Source organism: Terrapene carolina, unplaced genomic scaffold (assembly GCF_002925995.2).
Source record: "Terrapene carolina triunguis isolate 2854851 unplaced genomic scaffold, T_m_triunguis-2.0 Scaffold113, whole genome shotgun sequence".
NCBI lineage: Eukaryota > Metazoa > Chordata > Testudines > Emydidae > Terrapene > Terrapene triunguis.
In genome coordinates this window covers 24,455,848-24,473,083 of record NW_020664464.1, presented here as the reverse complement: position 1 = coordinate 24,473,083, position 17,236 = coordinate 24,455,848, and the positions used below count along the sequence as shown (strand labels likewise).

General features: G+C 38.8%; 1 protein-coding gene across 1 annotated transcript in view; it reads left to right on the top strand.

The window, feature by feature from the left end:
* Positions 1-17,236, top strand: part of SEMA4D (semaphorin 4D) — a 130,153-nt gene that overhangs the window by 99,524 nt on the left and 13,393 nt on the right. The window contains exons 2-10 of the mRNA XM_029911698.1: positions 1,608-1,753; positions 4,246-4,308; positions 6,033-6,131; positions 7,999-8,092; positions 9,181-9,294; positions 10,417-10,568; positions 12,884-13,059; positions 13,154-13,310; positions 14,888-15,110. Of these exons, the coding sequence (XP_029767558.1) occupies positions 1,608-1,753; positions 4,246-4,308; positions 6,033-6,131; positions 7,999-8,092; positions 9,181-9,294; positions 10,417-10,568; positions 12,884-13,059; positions 13,154-13,310; positions 14,888-15,110 (1,224 nt within the window). The remainder of the gene's footprint in view (positions 1-1,607; positions 1,754-4,245; positions 4,309-6,032; positions 6,132-7,998; positions 8,093-9,180; positions 9,295-10,416; positions 10,569-12,883; positions 13,060-13,153; positions 13,311-14,887; positions 15,111-17,236) is intronic.

Sequence of the window (17,236 nt, the reverse complement as noted above, 5' to 3'; positions counted from 1 at the left end):
TAATAAATTTGTTAGTCTCTAAGGTGCCACAAGTACTCCTGTTCTTTTTGCGGATACAGACTAACACGGCTGCTACTCTGAAACCTGTCATTTTTATTTTGACATTTTGGTCTAATTAACTTATATTTTGAAACCAAAAGTCGTTTTGAACCAGAAAATTAGAATATTTTCATTGAGAAAATGTCAAAATAAAATGTTTTAACAATATGAAAACTGTTTTCTCTACGTTTTTTCTAGTTGGAAAATTCATCTAGTCTGATCCAGTTTCACAGTTTTGGTTTTGATGCAAAAACAACTTGTTGTAAAATTCCTAATTAGCTCTAGTCCACAAATCCATTACAATGGTACTTCAGCTGCTTGTCATTGGCAGGAGGGGAACGCCCTGTCTCTGAAGTTTCCCCCAGTTTTTCCTGCCTCCCAAGCAGCTGGCAGCTCAACCAGGCCTTTCTGACAAGTTTGCCCAATATTTTGTCTAATTCCTGTCAGCCCTCATTTCCCTTCCGAGGTGTTTGTGACTGATTAGGAACCTGCAGGCCTCAAGAGGACAGCTAGAAAGCCAAAGGCAAAAGGAGTGGCCTGTGTCTTCTGCTTCCCCTCACTCCCTTATCAAGTGTTTTGTTGCAAAGGTTGGCCATTTTGAACTGCTCTTTTGTACTCATCTTACTTTAGGATCAGAGAACTACAGCCTATTCCATTTCACTTGCAGCACATAGTGCTGAGACTAAAGCAGTTCCCTGCAAGAGCATGATACAATTCTCTGTGCTGATGGTGGCACAAGATGTCTTGTGGATACAAGTTTGGTGGACGGGGGTAAATGTAGTTTGCTACCTACCCCTATCAAGGTGCATCTTGGTTGGGCAGTCTAACACTTTGTTCAGTCTTGCACAGGGTTAGTTAAGAATGAAGCAGAGGGTTAAAGTTTAAGAGTTTTAATGTAATTTTTTGTATACTGTTGTGTGCATGTGTATGTGTACACAATATGAAATAAAGATACAACAAATGTGCAGTAGTTTTAAATCCCAGATGTAAATTAAACTGAGGTCAGCAGCACAAATCCCAGATATTAATTTAAATTTAAATCCAGGAAAAAGCTATTGTATGTCACTGCTGCAACCCCAAACTCCTGACTAAGGCTAGGTCTACACTGGGGGGGGTGTTTCGATTTAAGATACGCAAATTCAGCTACGTGAATAGCGTTGCTGAATTCGGTGTATCCTATTCGACTTACCCCGCTGTGAGGACGACGGCAAATCGACCGCCGCGGCTCCCCCGTCAACGGCGCTTACTCCTCCTGACGAGGTGGGAGTAAGCGCGTCGATGCGGGGATTGATTTATCTGTCTAGATGAGACACGATAAATCGATCCCCGAGAGATCGATTTCTACCCGCCGATCCGGGCGGGTAGTGTAGACTAGCCCTAACTGAACCCACGATTTAACTAAGCTTTTTGATGACCCCAAGATTTTTATAATATTAGGGTTCTGTATTCAGTTTTGCTGCTTTTAAGATGATGTCAAAGTACTGCAGGATCGGTTAGATAGATCAGAAAAAAAAAGTCCTCAAATGGTTTTCATTCTTTACACAGCACTGTTTGTTTTACTTTAACAGAAGTACAACTGGTCCATTTTCAGGAGCCAGAAGTGTTTAACTATTCAACTTTATTACTAAGTGATGACAAAGACGTTTTATATGTAGGAGCTAGAGAAGTGATCTTTGCATTAAATTCCGTGAATATTGCTGAAAAACATCATGAGGTAGGTATGCATTTTTAATTTCCTATCCACCTTTTTAAAAAAAAATTGCATCCCAGAATTTTTTGGGGTATATTTGTTTTTCTAAAGTTATAGATAGTAGGATATTTCATGTAGCTATAGTGTGTAGACTATAGTAAATATATTTGTGTTTATGTTGTGCATATATATTATTCAGGAAGAAAAAATGACATGTAATTTTGTAGTGTCATTGAAAAACATGAAAGGTGAGAAGGAAATACTGATTTTTAAAACATTCTAGTAAAGATTCACTGAGGTATTTTATGTCTAGAACTGCTTTAATTACACTGGATTTTTTTTTAAAACTGAAAATGTATTTTTTATTCTTTAAAGGATTAATTTTCAGTTTGGCAAATAGGTGATTTCACCTTGTGGTTCCCATGAGCATTAGTGGGAGTTTGACAGTTTGCTCCATCCATGCACATTACTCTGAAAATTCACCCTGGAAGGACTGGTTACTGTGCTTTTTCTAATTCTAAACTCCAATGTATTTTTTTCATGTTACCTAGCAGTAAGAAATGTTAAACAGATTCTTGTATAAATGCCATTTTGGTGACCTTTTTTTAGAAAACTTGTGCTTTGCCTCCTAAATTCTGAAATTTTGAGCTCTAATTTTGAATATTAAAAAGAAAAACAACAAGCCATCTTCAGCAACCATGAATGAGGTGTACAATGTACCTATTACAGTACCTTGGCTACTGTCAAGTAAAATAAATTTGAAGGTGGAGTTACAGGCTTCTGTAGTCTTGCTGCCACATTGATAAATCATTCAGTTATGAAGCTATGACTGGATGTGTACAGTGCAGAGCTCCTTGCGTGATTGCATTCCTAATGTGGAGCAGAATCAGGGGGAAAATTAATGTTTCGCTGCCCCTCCGTGTGTTTAAAACTTTGTGAAGCTTTAGTTTAGGTTGGCCATCTTGATTTTAAATAGCCTGATGATGAGATCCTCATCCCTGCTATGGACCATTTATGATGCATTAAGGGCTGGAGTGGCTTACAGGGGTCCGAAACGTCTCGTATGTAGTGCAGATACTGTGGGAGACGGTTGCAAGGCTGCCTTCCAGTGTAGGGGGCATGCTGGAGGCAGAAAGGGCTCGTCAGGAGCAGGACTACAACAAACAGCGCTGCAGAGATTCCAGGCAGGACTTTAGGCCATAGGACAGGCTGCCATAGACCCCTAGCATTGTCTGAATTACCCTGAAGTGGGGCCGCTCCACACCCCATAACAGCCAAGGATTGGGATGGTGCAAAGGTGGCTTAAAGCCAACAGTCTCCTCCTAGGCTGTAAGTTTTGCAATGTGTCTCTAAGGTTACATCTACGCTGCACACCTCTTGTAGTAGTGTTTATGGTAGGTGTCGCTGAAAGACGCAGTGAAAAGCACACTACGTCCATGCTGCAGTGTGTAGCTACACATGTCAAAGAAAGGCTGTGGCATGGGGGAAGCAGCGGGGAAAGACTTAGCAGCTGAGAGCTGACAGAGCCTTTCCCCACTGACTTCCCTCTGCTGGAGCCTTTCTGTGCTGCAGGAGAGGCAGTGGGACACTCTACTGCTAAAACTATACAGGGTAAGGCACTGCTTGAACGAGTAGAGAGCCATGGAGGGTATATACCTGAGTACATACCTATGGGGTTCAGGCACGTCTTTTACTCACCTAAGCAATGCCTCACCGTCTACATTGCTGTTCATGTCCATGCTAGAGTTGTGTGTAGTATATGTACTTAAGGGTCCGCAGAAAAGAGCATGACGTACCTTAAGAGAGAGAGCACAGTTTCTCACCTAGAATGGTCTTGAGAAAATTCCTTCTGATTCTTAAGTTAATTCACAAAGTTGTGTAAGGAAATACTCATAACCCGTGATGATATTGATCTTCAGCTGCATGTAAAACTGATCCCTCTTTAACAGTTGTTCATTTTAATTTAAACTTAAGAATTTAATTTAATATTAAGAAGCAAAACTACTGCAGAACCACATTGATATTCAGTGAAAAACACAAGGAGATAGATATACTAGACACAGTCCAGTATCCATGGCAACACAGACAGCCACTGAAGCCCTTTTATCTGCATAACGGTCCAAAAATTATTGACATTTTCCCAAAAATAATTGTATTCTTCCCTCAGCTTTTTTAATGTAGAGGTCTCTAAAACTACCATAATCTTATTTCCGTAGTAAACACAACACAGGGAACTTCATTAATAATTTGAGAAGAAATGTCATGGTATATCTTTTTGATAGAACTCTGAGAAGTGAGACCTCCATTACTGCACATGCATTCAGAAATGCCACCTCCCCAGAGGATAAAGACAAACACTTAGGGGTCCCTGACAGCTACTCGCAAAGTGACTTATTTGCAGCAGACAGACTTTTAAACATCATTTGCTCTCTGTATTATGCATTGCGCTTAATAATAGCTTTCAGGTGAATGTGAAGTGCACTGAACTTGTTTTTGTTTCTCTTGTTTTTCCCCAGTTGTATTGGAAGGTCACTGAAGACAAAAAAACTAAATGTGCGGACAAGGGCAAATCCAAACAGGTGAATTTGTTTGTCGTTTAGCTTTCAGCAAGGCATTATGAATTTTGTTTTCTGGAAAACATTTTCAGCAGTGTTTTGAATGTAACTATTTAGAAGGGATAATTAAAATTTTTTTTCAAACAAATGCTTAACTGCAGCGGGTTTTGTAAACTGCAGCAGTTAATTTTGCACTTTAACTACTTAGTCTGGTACATTTTTTTTTTCAACCTTTTCAGGCTGGCAGTTCCTTATAACCTGCTCAAATTTGTTACTTTTACTTTTATAGTAACTGTATCAATGATAACACTGATAAGTCTATACTCTGTGTGCGTGTGTGTGTGTTGTGAGAGGTGATAGCGAACACTTGCCCTTGAATAGAAAGGGTGTGCAGGGAGCTGGAGAATGTGATAGTGTATTGCGAGAGAGTTACCTGTGCTCACATGAAAGGAGTGGAACTGCTACTGCTACCTCGTCTACTACATTTGACCTCACAGATTTTGAAGGTTTTGGCTGCCCCAAAGTTATTCTGGAAATTTTATTTTAATTGCTTTAGAACTGTAATAAAACTCTCAATACCTTGTGATCTCCCTTGATTGCCTTTTGTGACTACTCTGAGAGTCATGATCAACCATTAGGGAAACACTGCTCTAGTTCACATAGGTTACTTTGGTTCCTGAGTATTTTATGCTAGCTATATGTAATTTACCTAATGGTATTTCGTATGATTTCTGTTGTCTGACCCTTTATTCTTTTCACTGGATTTCTGTTGCTATCTCTGGGGCTTTCTGTGTGTATTCATTGTTATGTTGTGCATTCTTATTTATTCTAGCCCCCAGTATGTTTTGAACAACGGTGGTATCTTTCTGTTATAATTCCAACAGGAACTTGCCAAATGAGGCTCACAATACAGATAGGGGTTATTGATCCAGTCAATAAACAGAGATGGGTGTTCAGAGTTAACAAGCATTCTCATTGGTTGTCAGCATTTTGAATCTGTACTCTCCCCTTGACATTTGAAGCTTTGTCTAAACTCCCAGTTTCATTCCAAAGCTAAAGGAATTAATTACTGTAATTGGATGTTTCTTTATTTTTTGAGTAAAGCGAGGGCTGCCAGCAACAGCATCCCAAAAGGCCGCAGGAAGCTATAAAAGCCACTAAGCTTACAGCGTGCCATCCAAGGTTGTGGGAAACCCCCGTGGACATGGCAAATTCCCATACTAGGAGCTGCTAACTGTCATAATGATTGCTGCCCACATCAGAGTTGTAGTATATACAAAAATCCAGGAAATGGTAATCTGAAGCTAAATGACATTTATGTGTGGCAGATTGAAGACTTTACTTCCAGATTATGACAGGCTATTTTAGCTGAACTAGATTTGAGACAAAATTTTAAGATCCAAGTGAATCTGAATTTTAGCTATTGTCTATGAACATACTAATTCTGAAGCAAAATTGGTCACTTAGGAGATGATGGGCATATTAGAAACAATTGTACACCTATAATATAACACTGGGTGCTCCAGGAACAGAGCTCTTAGGGAGTCAGCTAGAGAGGATTCTGGTCTCAGTAATGATCATATCACCTAGCCCTGTATTTTTTTAAACATATGAAATGCTTCTTGTGATAGAACGTGATGAGTAGCAAGGGAAGACTTGACAACATAGCTTGTTGTCAGCTGTGTTCCTATTATAATGTTGAAGTTGTGGCTGATCAGAATGGATTTATTTTTCCTTCTATACTACAGACGGAGTGCCTTAACTATGTGCGTGTCTTACAACCGCTGAATGATGATGTCCTCTATGTATGTGGCACAAATGCATTTCAGCCAATCTGTGATCATCTGGTAAGTGTGACTATGCATTCTCTCTTAATAGTAACTTTTAAACCAGTTAAAACTGCTCATTTAAATAATGAGGTGAACTGGAGAAAAGAACATAAGAATGGCCATTCTGGGTCAGACCAAAGGTCCATCTAGCCCAGTATCCTGTCTGCCGACAGTGGCCAATGCCAGGTGTCCCAGAGGGAGTGAACCTAACAGGTAATGATCAAGTGATCTCTCTCCTGCCATCCATCTCCACCCTCTGACAAGCAGAGGGTGGAGATGGACACCATTTCTTACCCATCCTGGCTAATAGCCATTAATGGACTTAACCTCCATTAATTTATCTAGTTCTCTTTTGAACCCTGTTATAGTCCTAGCCTTCACAACCTCCTCAGGTTATTTGTTTTAAACCTGCTACCGATTAATTTCATTTGGTGGCCCCTAGTTCTTGTATTATGGGAAAAAGTAAATAACTTTTCCTTATTCACTTTCTCCACACCGCTCATGATTTTATATACACCTCTACCTCGATATAAAGCTACCCGATATAACACGAATTCGGCTATAACGCGGTAAAGCAGTGCTCTTGGGGGGAGGAGGGGCTGCGCACTCCGGTGGATCAAAGCAAGTTCAATATAACACGGTTTCACCTATAACGCAGTAAGATTTTTTGGCTCCCAAGGACAGCGTTATATCGAGGTAGAGGTGTACCTCTAAGTAAAAGTACACCTGATGAGTTAATCTATGTTTCCTAAGGCAATTGGAATTCCAGTGCCAGTCATAGTTTTCCAGCGGGTGTGATGCTGTCTCATGATAACCACAGAGTCTGGAGGTTAACTTCACTCTTCCTGTACAAAGCCTTTAACAAAATATTGATTCAGCTTGGTTATTAACAGAAACATATTTACTTTAAGGCTTTGCTTTCATTATGTTCTATTGATGTAAATTTGCAATAGCTGAAATACATAGTTTTAAATGGTATTGACACTCTGTGTGGATGGCACCCATTTCTGACTCTCCCTGAGCTTCATATCACTGAATGCTTCAGAGTGAAGTCCTTCTTCTAGGTTAAAATAAAATATCCTCTCTGTTCCATGTCTCTAACTCCACTATTGCTCCCCTTAACTTGAATCTTACATTGTTCCCAATACTAGAAATCTGGGAATTATGTTAGACCATGGCTTGTCTTTGAGTCTGTATATCAGCACTTCAAAAACATTGCCAGAATTCGTACATCCTTTGACTCTGCCTCTTTTGAAGTCCTTATTCATGCAGTCCCCCATTTTTTTGCTCCTTTCCCATTTTAATGGTCTTCCTAAACCCCTACTCTCTCAGTATCTGGGAGTCCACAAAGTTGCAGACAGTCTACTCCCACACTTCCAAAAGTAGGGTCATATCACATCCATCGTCTGACAACTTCACTGTCTTCCTGTTGATCTCTGGTTTTCAAAACTCTGCATACTCATTTCTCAGACTAATTCTCCGACCTTGTAACCACCTCCTCTGACCCACCCTCTCCACTTCTCCGTTCTTCACCTAGTAACTGTCTTCTCTCCCTGCAGCTTTTCAGTTGGGGTCATTTTCAGTTGGGCCTCCTCATCTGTCTGGAACTCTTTTCTCCCCTCCCGCTACCCTTTCCTCCGCCTCCCTTTATGCTCCCAAGCTATTGGGTCATTTCCTCTCTCTATTACTTAAAGATGTATTTGTTTGATTTTTAATTCATTACATGGTCTCTTAAAGTGTCTTTTGATGTTTAATATTAATGATACAGAAAACTTTTATTTTTATATTTTTATACAGCTATCTTTGACTGCATACATGTATTGTTTGAATTAGAAAGTAAAGAATGTAACTCTTTTGGTTTAACTTAAAAATTAATTCTGTATAGAACTTAATGTCATTTGAACTCCGAGGTAAAAATGAAGATGGTAAAGGTAGATGTCCATTTGACCCTGCCCAAAGCTACACATCAGTTATGGTTGGTAAGTTCAAACTTTAATGACATCATCAATACAAAATCATTGATTCTTTCTCCTCCATCACACTCTAATCTTTTCACTAGGACATAATACCAGGGTTTGTTATATTGTTTTTTTTAATATGCAACGTATTTAGACATGCATCAAAATATTTGTATTCTATAATTAAAGTGATTTTTTTAACATAAAACTTGCAGCAATTGATAGTTTTTAGACTTTTTTTCATTTTTGTTTTTTTGGGAATAATGTTTAGGATTTTCAGTTCAAGCAGATGATACCTATTGATATAGTCATTCATTCACCATCACTATAGTATCTGATGAAACTGTCAGTGAAAGAAAATTGCACTGCAGAAGAATCTGTGTATAAATATAAGTAATTTAAAAACATGCGTGTCAGTAAATTAACAAGTAAATAGTAAGTGGGCTGAATACTTTCTTCTTCTCCAAACAGAATAGGTTAATGGGAAATCAGTGATCATGAACATATCATCAGAGGGTTAAACCACGCTAAGTCTTCATTTGGGGAAACCAGTGAAGTTTGTGGTTGTATGTTTATATAGCAAGACCATGAAAGAAAAGTTTAAATTATTATGAAACAGGAAACAGAAGGAACACACTTACTGGATTATGTTCCTTAAATTCTTCTTATTAATTCAGTTTGATTTACTTTGGGAGGAATACCCTATACTTTTTCTGAATAATTTCTAAGAAATTATTAAATTCCAAAAATTCAATGGCATATTTTAGGTTCATTTATATTTTTATGTATACAATATAAATCAGCTGTAAGCAGATGTGTTCACAATTACTACAGGAGCAATCCTGGTAATTTTCTGCCATCAGAGTTGTATTAGAACACTAACAAAATATATATAAAAACATCAGCTTTAAAGAAGATCAGAGGGGAAACATACGCAGTAAAAATGTCAAATTTAATATAGAGGAAATTCTTGCCATCTTCCTTCAAGAGAGATTTAAATTACCATATATTCTCTTGAAAACTTGTCTTGAAATATTTCTATACATTTTTGTTACTTAATAAGTAGTATGGCTTGAAGTATTTATTGTGTTTTATTTTCTATATTAAAGATGGAGAGCTTTATTCAGGAACTTCCTATAACTTCTTGGGAAGTGAGCCTATTATTTCTAGAAACTCTCATCAGAGCCCGTTGAGAACAGAATATGCAATACCTTGGCTTAATGGTAAGTACATGTGAAAGCAACTAAACCAATTTCTTTTACTGAAGGTTTTTTCCTTTGAAAACTTTGAGTTTTTAAGTTTACCACATTTCCCTATTTACTATCACTAAAACCTCTTCCTAATACATAAAAAAAAGCCAAAATGGATATTTTTTTTCCCTTCTGAAAGTTCAGATCTCTGGGCATAGTTACCTTGAAGTCCATGGATATATTCCAAGGAAAAAGGCAATTTTGTGATGGCTCTGAGGTGATGTTTCTTGCTATATTTTGCTTTTAGGAAAAAAAAGGTGTTTTGTTTACTTTTTTAATTGTTTGAGTGTGTGAGAGAGAAACACTTAGTTTGAGACTTCAAGAGTCTCAGTGGCATTGACTCTGAAATCATCTGAAGGACATTCAGTTTTTGACATGATCCAGAAGCAGTACAGTCTATCCTGTCTCCATTCACCTTTCACCTTGCTTAGTCATGACTAGCCAGACTATTAGGTGATAAGGAACCCTCCTGTCAGCATGTTTTCAAGTTCAGTTTAAGAACCTGTACTCCAAGCCAGCTGGATTTGCGAGTGTGTTGGATTTTCAATTGGGCTGTGCAGATAGGGTTCAACTCATAAAAGGATTTTCAGGAAATGGAAGCTGACCAACCCCTGCAGCTTTGCTTTGAGGTTCATATTTAGTTAACTCAAACCTCAAAGGAGCATGAACCTTAGTACACCACTTTCCCCTTCTTACCTTGCATTTCTTCCAGCTGGCCCCAGGGCTTGTTGGCACAGGAGGTGGAGGCTGGCCAGGGAGGGTGACTAGACAGATGATCAGATAAGCAAGCAACCTCAGATCATGCCTGTCGAACTGTTGAGTGTGGGCATGTGAAATCTTCGGGTCGCAAACCTATAACTCCATTCCAATCAGTTTGAGTCTCAATGCAAATATTTCTCCAGCAGCCCTATCTAAGTAGGAATTATATTGATGGGCTCATTGAGGAGCCACTTCCAGGCCTCCTAAACGGAGTGCAGTTGCCCACAACATGGGGTTTGGGAGAAAGGATGGCCCTAGAGAACTCTAGTGGAAAATGACTAAATAATGAAAAAGTAGCAGTTAACGTAGAATGCTTCTCTTTATTTGTATCCGTAGAGCCCAGTTTTGTTTTTGCTGATGTGATAAGAGCAGATCAAAACAGCACTGAAGAAGATGATGACAAAGTGTACTTCTTTTTCACCGAGATGTCTGTGGAATATGAATTTGTTGGAAAGCTGATGATTCCAAGAATAAGTAGAGTGTGCAAGGTGGGACACAATCTAATAACTTGCTTTAACCAATATCCAGACAACATCAGCAAGATATGAAAGATATTTCATATTGTGTTTTACACATATATTAAAAGTAGTCAGATCTATTCTTAGCAAATCAAATATTCATATCAGTCTTCTGTATCTAAATATAGTTACTCAGACAGCCTTGTTGGTGCCTGTGAGAACAAATACTTTTTAAGCTCTCTACAACTGAAGTGAGTAAGATTTCAGCATGTGTCCCAGCTGAAAAAGTAATGATGATGATTACCCTTTCCTTCCCTTTTATACAACACAGAAGCAATTTTTTTTTTTTTTTGCATTAAAGGCTACACTGACTTCAGTAGAAGCAGAACTGAGCCCATAGGATGATTGTCTTGGACTTATATGAGTTATTTTTAAATGGTTACAGACAAGCCAAAAAAGGCTTTTTTACATAGAAGTGGTTAGTTTCTTCATTGTGGTGTGACAGGTGGTACTTCCATGGAAAGGTGTCATAGCCTGGAAGAAAACAACCACCAGCAACCTGATTCTGTCACATTTAATGTGTTTAAATCTGGATATGGCAGGCTGAGTTGATTCTCTGCTCATTAGAGCTGGCGTGAAAATTTTCTGATGGAACAGAAGATGTTGATTATACAAATACAAAATGTTTTGCTGGAATGTATTGATTTAATCAAAATTGCAATGAGAAATTATCTAAACATTTTGTTTCTATAAGGTCAAAACATTTTATTGTTTTAACTTTTGTTACATTGATTTAATTTAATTTAAACACCAATAACAAATGTTTCCCTTGAGGCTTCTTTATTCCAGCAGCTTGAGGCAAATTTACATTGGTCTTGTTAGTATGATCTTTGCCTGCTGACAGTTAGTCAATGCTTTAAAGTGAGAGAACCATAAAATTTGGAATAGCTTTTTAACTGTTAACTACACCTCTACCCCGATATAGCGCTGTCCTCGGGAGCCAAAAAATCTTACCGCGTTATAGGTGAAACCGCGTTATATCGAACTTGCTTTGATCCGCCGGAGTGCGCAGCCCTGCCTCCCCGGAGCACTGCTTTACCGCGTTATATCCGAATTCGTGTTATATTGGGGTAGAGGTGTATTTGGAACCACTTGTAGGTTACACATCGATACACATACACGATCTTAAAAAGAGGAAAAAAATACTTGCTTGCTTTTTGGCATTAGCATATTTTATACAATATTCTGCATAGCAGCCTTAAATAAAGGGCAGGAAATTCTGTCAAGGATTTGGGACTGAGATACCTGCTTTTAAAGATTAGTAGCACAGCTGAGGTTTGAGATCCAGAATATTGTGAAACTTTTTATAGGCACTACACTACTAATTTCATTATATTTCTGGGAGTACTTTCTCAGTAGTTGAATGATCTCTCTTATTTTTAAGGCCTTGAGCCTGCAAATCCTTACTCATGGTACTAATTTCAGGATTGGGCCCTAATACTCATTGACTCCTATGGAACTATTCACATGAGTAAAATTAAATACATGCTTATGTGTTTGCCAGACTAGATGTTAAGTTACTAACATTTTGAGATGATCACAGAATAGACATATTATTCTTTCTTTTGTAAGTGCAGTTATAATGCAGCTTTATTTACTTTAAATTGTTGTCCCATGTAGAGTTTTTTTTAAAGCTCTGTGCTCAGCTCAATTTACTACCTATTATTGGAATACAGTTCTTTGAAGCTGTCATAAGTCTCTTCTTCCCTCCAGAAAATCTATACTCATTAGCATATATCTAAGTAACTCCATTGACTTCAGCAAAGTTACTATAGATCTGCACAACTTAATTGAGAGTAGAATTTGGCCCTACTACACTATCTTTGTGTGCTGAGAGAAAGCATTCTACATTGTTTCTATTGTATCCAAAAAACTCTTCAGCATTGTTTAGTTTGTTTGTTGTTGTATCTTTTAATTGCTTTTCTGCTTTTATTCATGACTATTCAGTTTAAATTTTAGATCAGGGGTTCTCAAACTGGGGGTTGGGACCCCTCAGGAGGTTGCAAGGCTCATGGGGGTTTGCGAGCTGTCAACCTCCACCCCAAATCCTGCTTTGCCTCCAGCATTTATAATGGTGTTATATATAAAAAAGTGTTTTTAATTTATAAGGGAGGGTCGCATGCAGAGACTTGCTATGTGAAAGGAGTCACCAGTAAAAAAGTTTGAGAGCCACTGTTTTAGATACTACATACCAGAACCAGTAAGTGTTGTATGTGTTGAACCTTTATTTAAGAAAGAACATATACCTTACATTTTCCTTCTCTTTCCCTCAACCCCTCTGAAAGAGGGACCAAGGAGGATTAAGGACTTTGCAGAAAAAATGGACCTCCTTTCTCAAGGCCAGATTGATCTGTACCACACCCGATAAGAATTTAATTTTCAACATTATCAATGATGTTTTTATTCTGAAGTCTCCAAGTTTGAAGGAACCAGTGATTTATGGAGTATTTACCCCACAACTGTGAGTATAATTTAATCTTTTTCCAGAAATGTAATTTAATCTCTGGTTACCACCACACAGTAAAATGGTAACATTTTCCACTGTTTAATTTTAGGAATAATATGGGGCTGTCAGCAGTGTGTGCATACAACTTGTCTACTGTGGAAGACGTTTTCTCCAAAGGAAAGTATATGCAGAGTGCCACAGTAGAACAGTCTCATACAAAGTGGGTCCGATACAATGGAGAGATTCCTAAACCTCGACCTGGAGCTGTAAGTTTGGATAAACTCAGATGACAGCAGTTCTTTTTCTCTTGCACCTAAGAACGAACCTATAAAAATTCAGGGAAAATATTAGAGAAGGACATTAGCTAATATATGTGGCCTGATACGGATACCATTTCCTTAGAAAACTTTTTTTTTCTTTTAATCACTGCCATATTGCCAATTGATTGATCTTGAAGTTTTGTAGCTAGCAATGAAGTGGTTTCTATTTATAGCTCACAGATTTGGTTTATATCACAATTTTCATATTCATTTTTTCGGTTTTTGGTAATGAATTGTCTTATACTTAAATAGATGGCACAGCACATTATGGTAGTGTAAAAGGTATTCTAGATCAATCGGAACACAAGTAGCGCATCCTTTCTTCTGAGTCATCTCACTGACTTTAGTGGGACTGCTCACTAGGAAGCACTACTCATAGTAATTAGTGTTTATAGGATTGAGTCCTTACAGTTCTTTTTCTGCTTTTATATGTTTTCTGCTTTCATATTAGTTAATTTTAGGGACATGGTAAACTGACTGTAGCTTAGAAATGTGCAACCCAGGGGTGTGTGTGTGTGTGTTTAAATATATATTTTGGTTGGTTTCCAAAGCCTACTATATTTGTTCACTTATCCTTCTACAAATTGAGACTGGTATTTGTGCAAGTCAGGAAGCTGTAAAATATGAGTGTGCACCTGAAAAAAGTGCTGAGAGCTATGTTCAGTCATAGGCGCCGACTCCGTGGGTGCTCCGGGGCTGGAGCACCCACGGAAAAAAATTGGTGGGTGCTCAGCACCCACCGGCAGCTCCCCGTGGCCCCATCCCCCCTGCTCCAGCTCACCTCTGCCTCCACCTCCTCCGCGAGCACGCCGCTGCGTCCTGCTTCTCCCCCCTCCCTCCCAGCGCTTGTGCTGCGAAACATGATTCGTGGGGCAGGGAGGGAGGGGGGAGGAGGGGGAACGCGGTGCGCTGGGGGAAGAGGCGGGGTTGGGGCGGGGATTTGGAGAAGGGATCCAATAGGGGCAGGGAGGGGGCAGAGTTAGGGTGGGGACTTTGGGGATGGGGTTGGAATGGGGGCGGGGCCAGGGATGGGGATGGGGTGGAGTCGGGGCGGGGAAAGGGGTGGGGGCGCGGGCACCCACCAGTGCTGGAGAAAGTTGACGCCTATGTGTTCAGTTATGTTTGAGTTTTATTATTTAAAGGTGCACTTCCACAGTTGTAGCCATCAGGCTTCTTTCAAAGATATCTTAAACATTCTTTTTGAAAGGTGTACGCTAAATACATGACCCATTTTACAGATGGCCCAATCATACTAAGTCAATAGGATCTTTTAAAAAACAGCTATCCATTTGAAACAACAAGTATTATTATTTATTATTTATTATTATTTTGTGCCTGGGAACTCAAGGTGAGGATTCGGGCCCAATTGTACTCGGTACTGCACAGAGAAATAACAAAGAACAGAACCTATATTCCTACAGTGTTTTATAACTTTAAAAATGCGATTGGGAAAAAGCGGGTGTTGCTGCTGTCAACAGTGTACAATATGGTAAAAACAAATGATGCAATTTTTCTTTTGACAGTGTATAAACAAGGAGGCAAGAGCAGCGAACTACATGAGTTCTCTAAATTTACCGGACAAAACACTACAGTTTGTTAAAGATCACCCTCTAATGGATGACTCGGTGACCCCGATAGGGGACAGACCCAGATTAATAAAACGAGATGTGAGGTATACACAGATCGTGGTAGACCGAGTCACAGCGCTCAATGGCAGTGTGTATGATGTTATGTTTATTAGTACAGGTGAGTTTGCATTACACTATTTTAAGTTAGTACAGTAGGGTGAAATATATTGTCAGCAAACAGAATGAACACTTACAATACTTTCATACCAACTAGTGTCCACTTTTTTTAAAAAGTAAGGGCCATGATGAGTAAATGGCCAATCTTGGTCCATTTAAAAAATACATCCCACAAACAATTTAACTGTAGATGTGTTAGGGTCCTCCAAACTGACCACCTTCTTTTCTGAAGCTTCATTTCTTGCTGAAGAGTTCCCTGTATCAGCAGCAGGAGGGGAAAGGACAACAACAGTACCCTTTGGCAGTGTTGTTTGCCTAAAGGTAATAGCTGCTGTTTCAGATAGCAGCAGCAGCCTACAGTGCACCTGTATGCCCCTGCCCCCACAAGCAGTGTGAGAAGGGATTGAATTGAAAGAGGCTCAGGGAAGCAAACAGGCCCTAAGTTTTCCTGGTGGCAGATGGAAAGGAGGGGAGCAGGTAGCTCTGTAGGAAGGGGATCAACCTCTGCAGGGAGACAAATACTTCAGGGGTAGGGGAAGTTCACATGTATTCCTCGTCCTCCTCTACCCAGGCATCTCCAGTAACTGCTGTGTGAAACAACAGACAGTTTTGTCTTTAGGAACCAAGTGCTGTACCATCTGCATATGTAAGACACACATGTAGGGAAGAGGTGAGGAAGGGCGTATGACTGTTAAAAGGATAGGATTGGCCAGGGACCAATAAATATTTAAATCTAACATCAAAATAACTAAAGAAAAGACCAGGATTAGCCATTCCTTCACGTTGACCATCTTTTTTTTTTTTGGTTTGTTTTTTGTTTTTTTTAATTAAGAGTGTGAGTTTAAAGAGTGAGAGACTCTCACTTCAAACAAACAAAAAAAAACAACCCAGCCATGCTTTGACAGTTCAGTATATGTCACAAAAATGGGCATTCCTTGTTTTAAAAAAGATCATTGGCAAATCTATGAAACTGAAAGGGTAGTTGCATAATTTACAGAAATCTGAATGTTTCCCAGAAAGCTACGGAGTGAGTTCACTTTTTTGTATAGTTTTATGTTTGACTTGTCTGAGACTCTTCTTCCTCCTCTCTACAGTTAATTTCCCTGCAGAACTCTTTTGTAATGCTGAAAAAGGGTGACTTTAAAATGCCACACCACATAGATACAGCTGTACTAGTAGGTCTCTACAACTTAGAATCTGTTGTGCCTGATGATGACACCTGGGATATTTTCATGCTATATTTAATTTAAACCAACAAAAAGCTCTTCTGACCTTTGATGCAAAGGTTTCACAATTACAAAATATTTTTATTTCTTACTGTTGTGTTTAAGTACATCTTAGTTCCTTTAATCAAGATGTCCCCACATTTGAAATTCAGGAGAATACAAAATTATGTTTTTCTTGGCATTATATGCATATTGACATGATAAAAATGTGTCTCCTTTAATGCTTAACTTCCCCTGTTTGATCTGTGTCTATGTCCATTTCAGAGGGGTCCTTCCCTTCTTCCTATCTGCCTGACCTAACCAAACTTTCATGAATAGTCTTCAAATAACTTGTCTTCTCTAGTTCAAAACAAAATAGGCAATTTCTTTTAGTGAAGCAGATCCAGTTAGGAAATGAATATACCACACAAGGAGAGTGGCCTAGTTCACATGTGCAATAAAGATTAGTGATTTAAGGTTAAAAATCAGTAAAGAATGGAAATTTAAAAATACACAAACAGATACTACAAAGATTTAAAAACTGGGACAGGTGGATCATACTTAACAAGACAGAAGGCTTTCTGGGACAAAATAGGATTTTAAAATGAGAAAAACCTTTGTGCTGTTAGCACAACACATCATCACTTAGTTGCCAAATTGGCCTGAACACATTTTGGCATGGACTCAGTTCAGTCAGTGTTATCAAGTCTCTCCCTTTATTTCCCATCCAGATTTTCTGCACTTCCTTCTACAGTTGTGCTAGATGGACATTTTTCCTTTCTCACATTCAGAATAACATGGTCCTGAACAAACTCAGTTACCAAGTCCAGCAGTTGTGTTTGGCTCAGTTGCTCAAATTGTACTTTGTGCTAGGTACTAACAAGTTTTGCAGTATTTTGTTTCAGACTAAAAATACACTGAT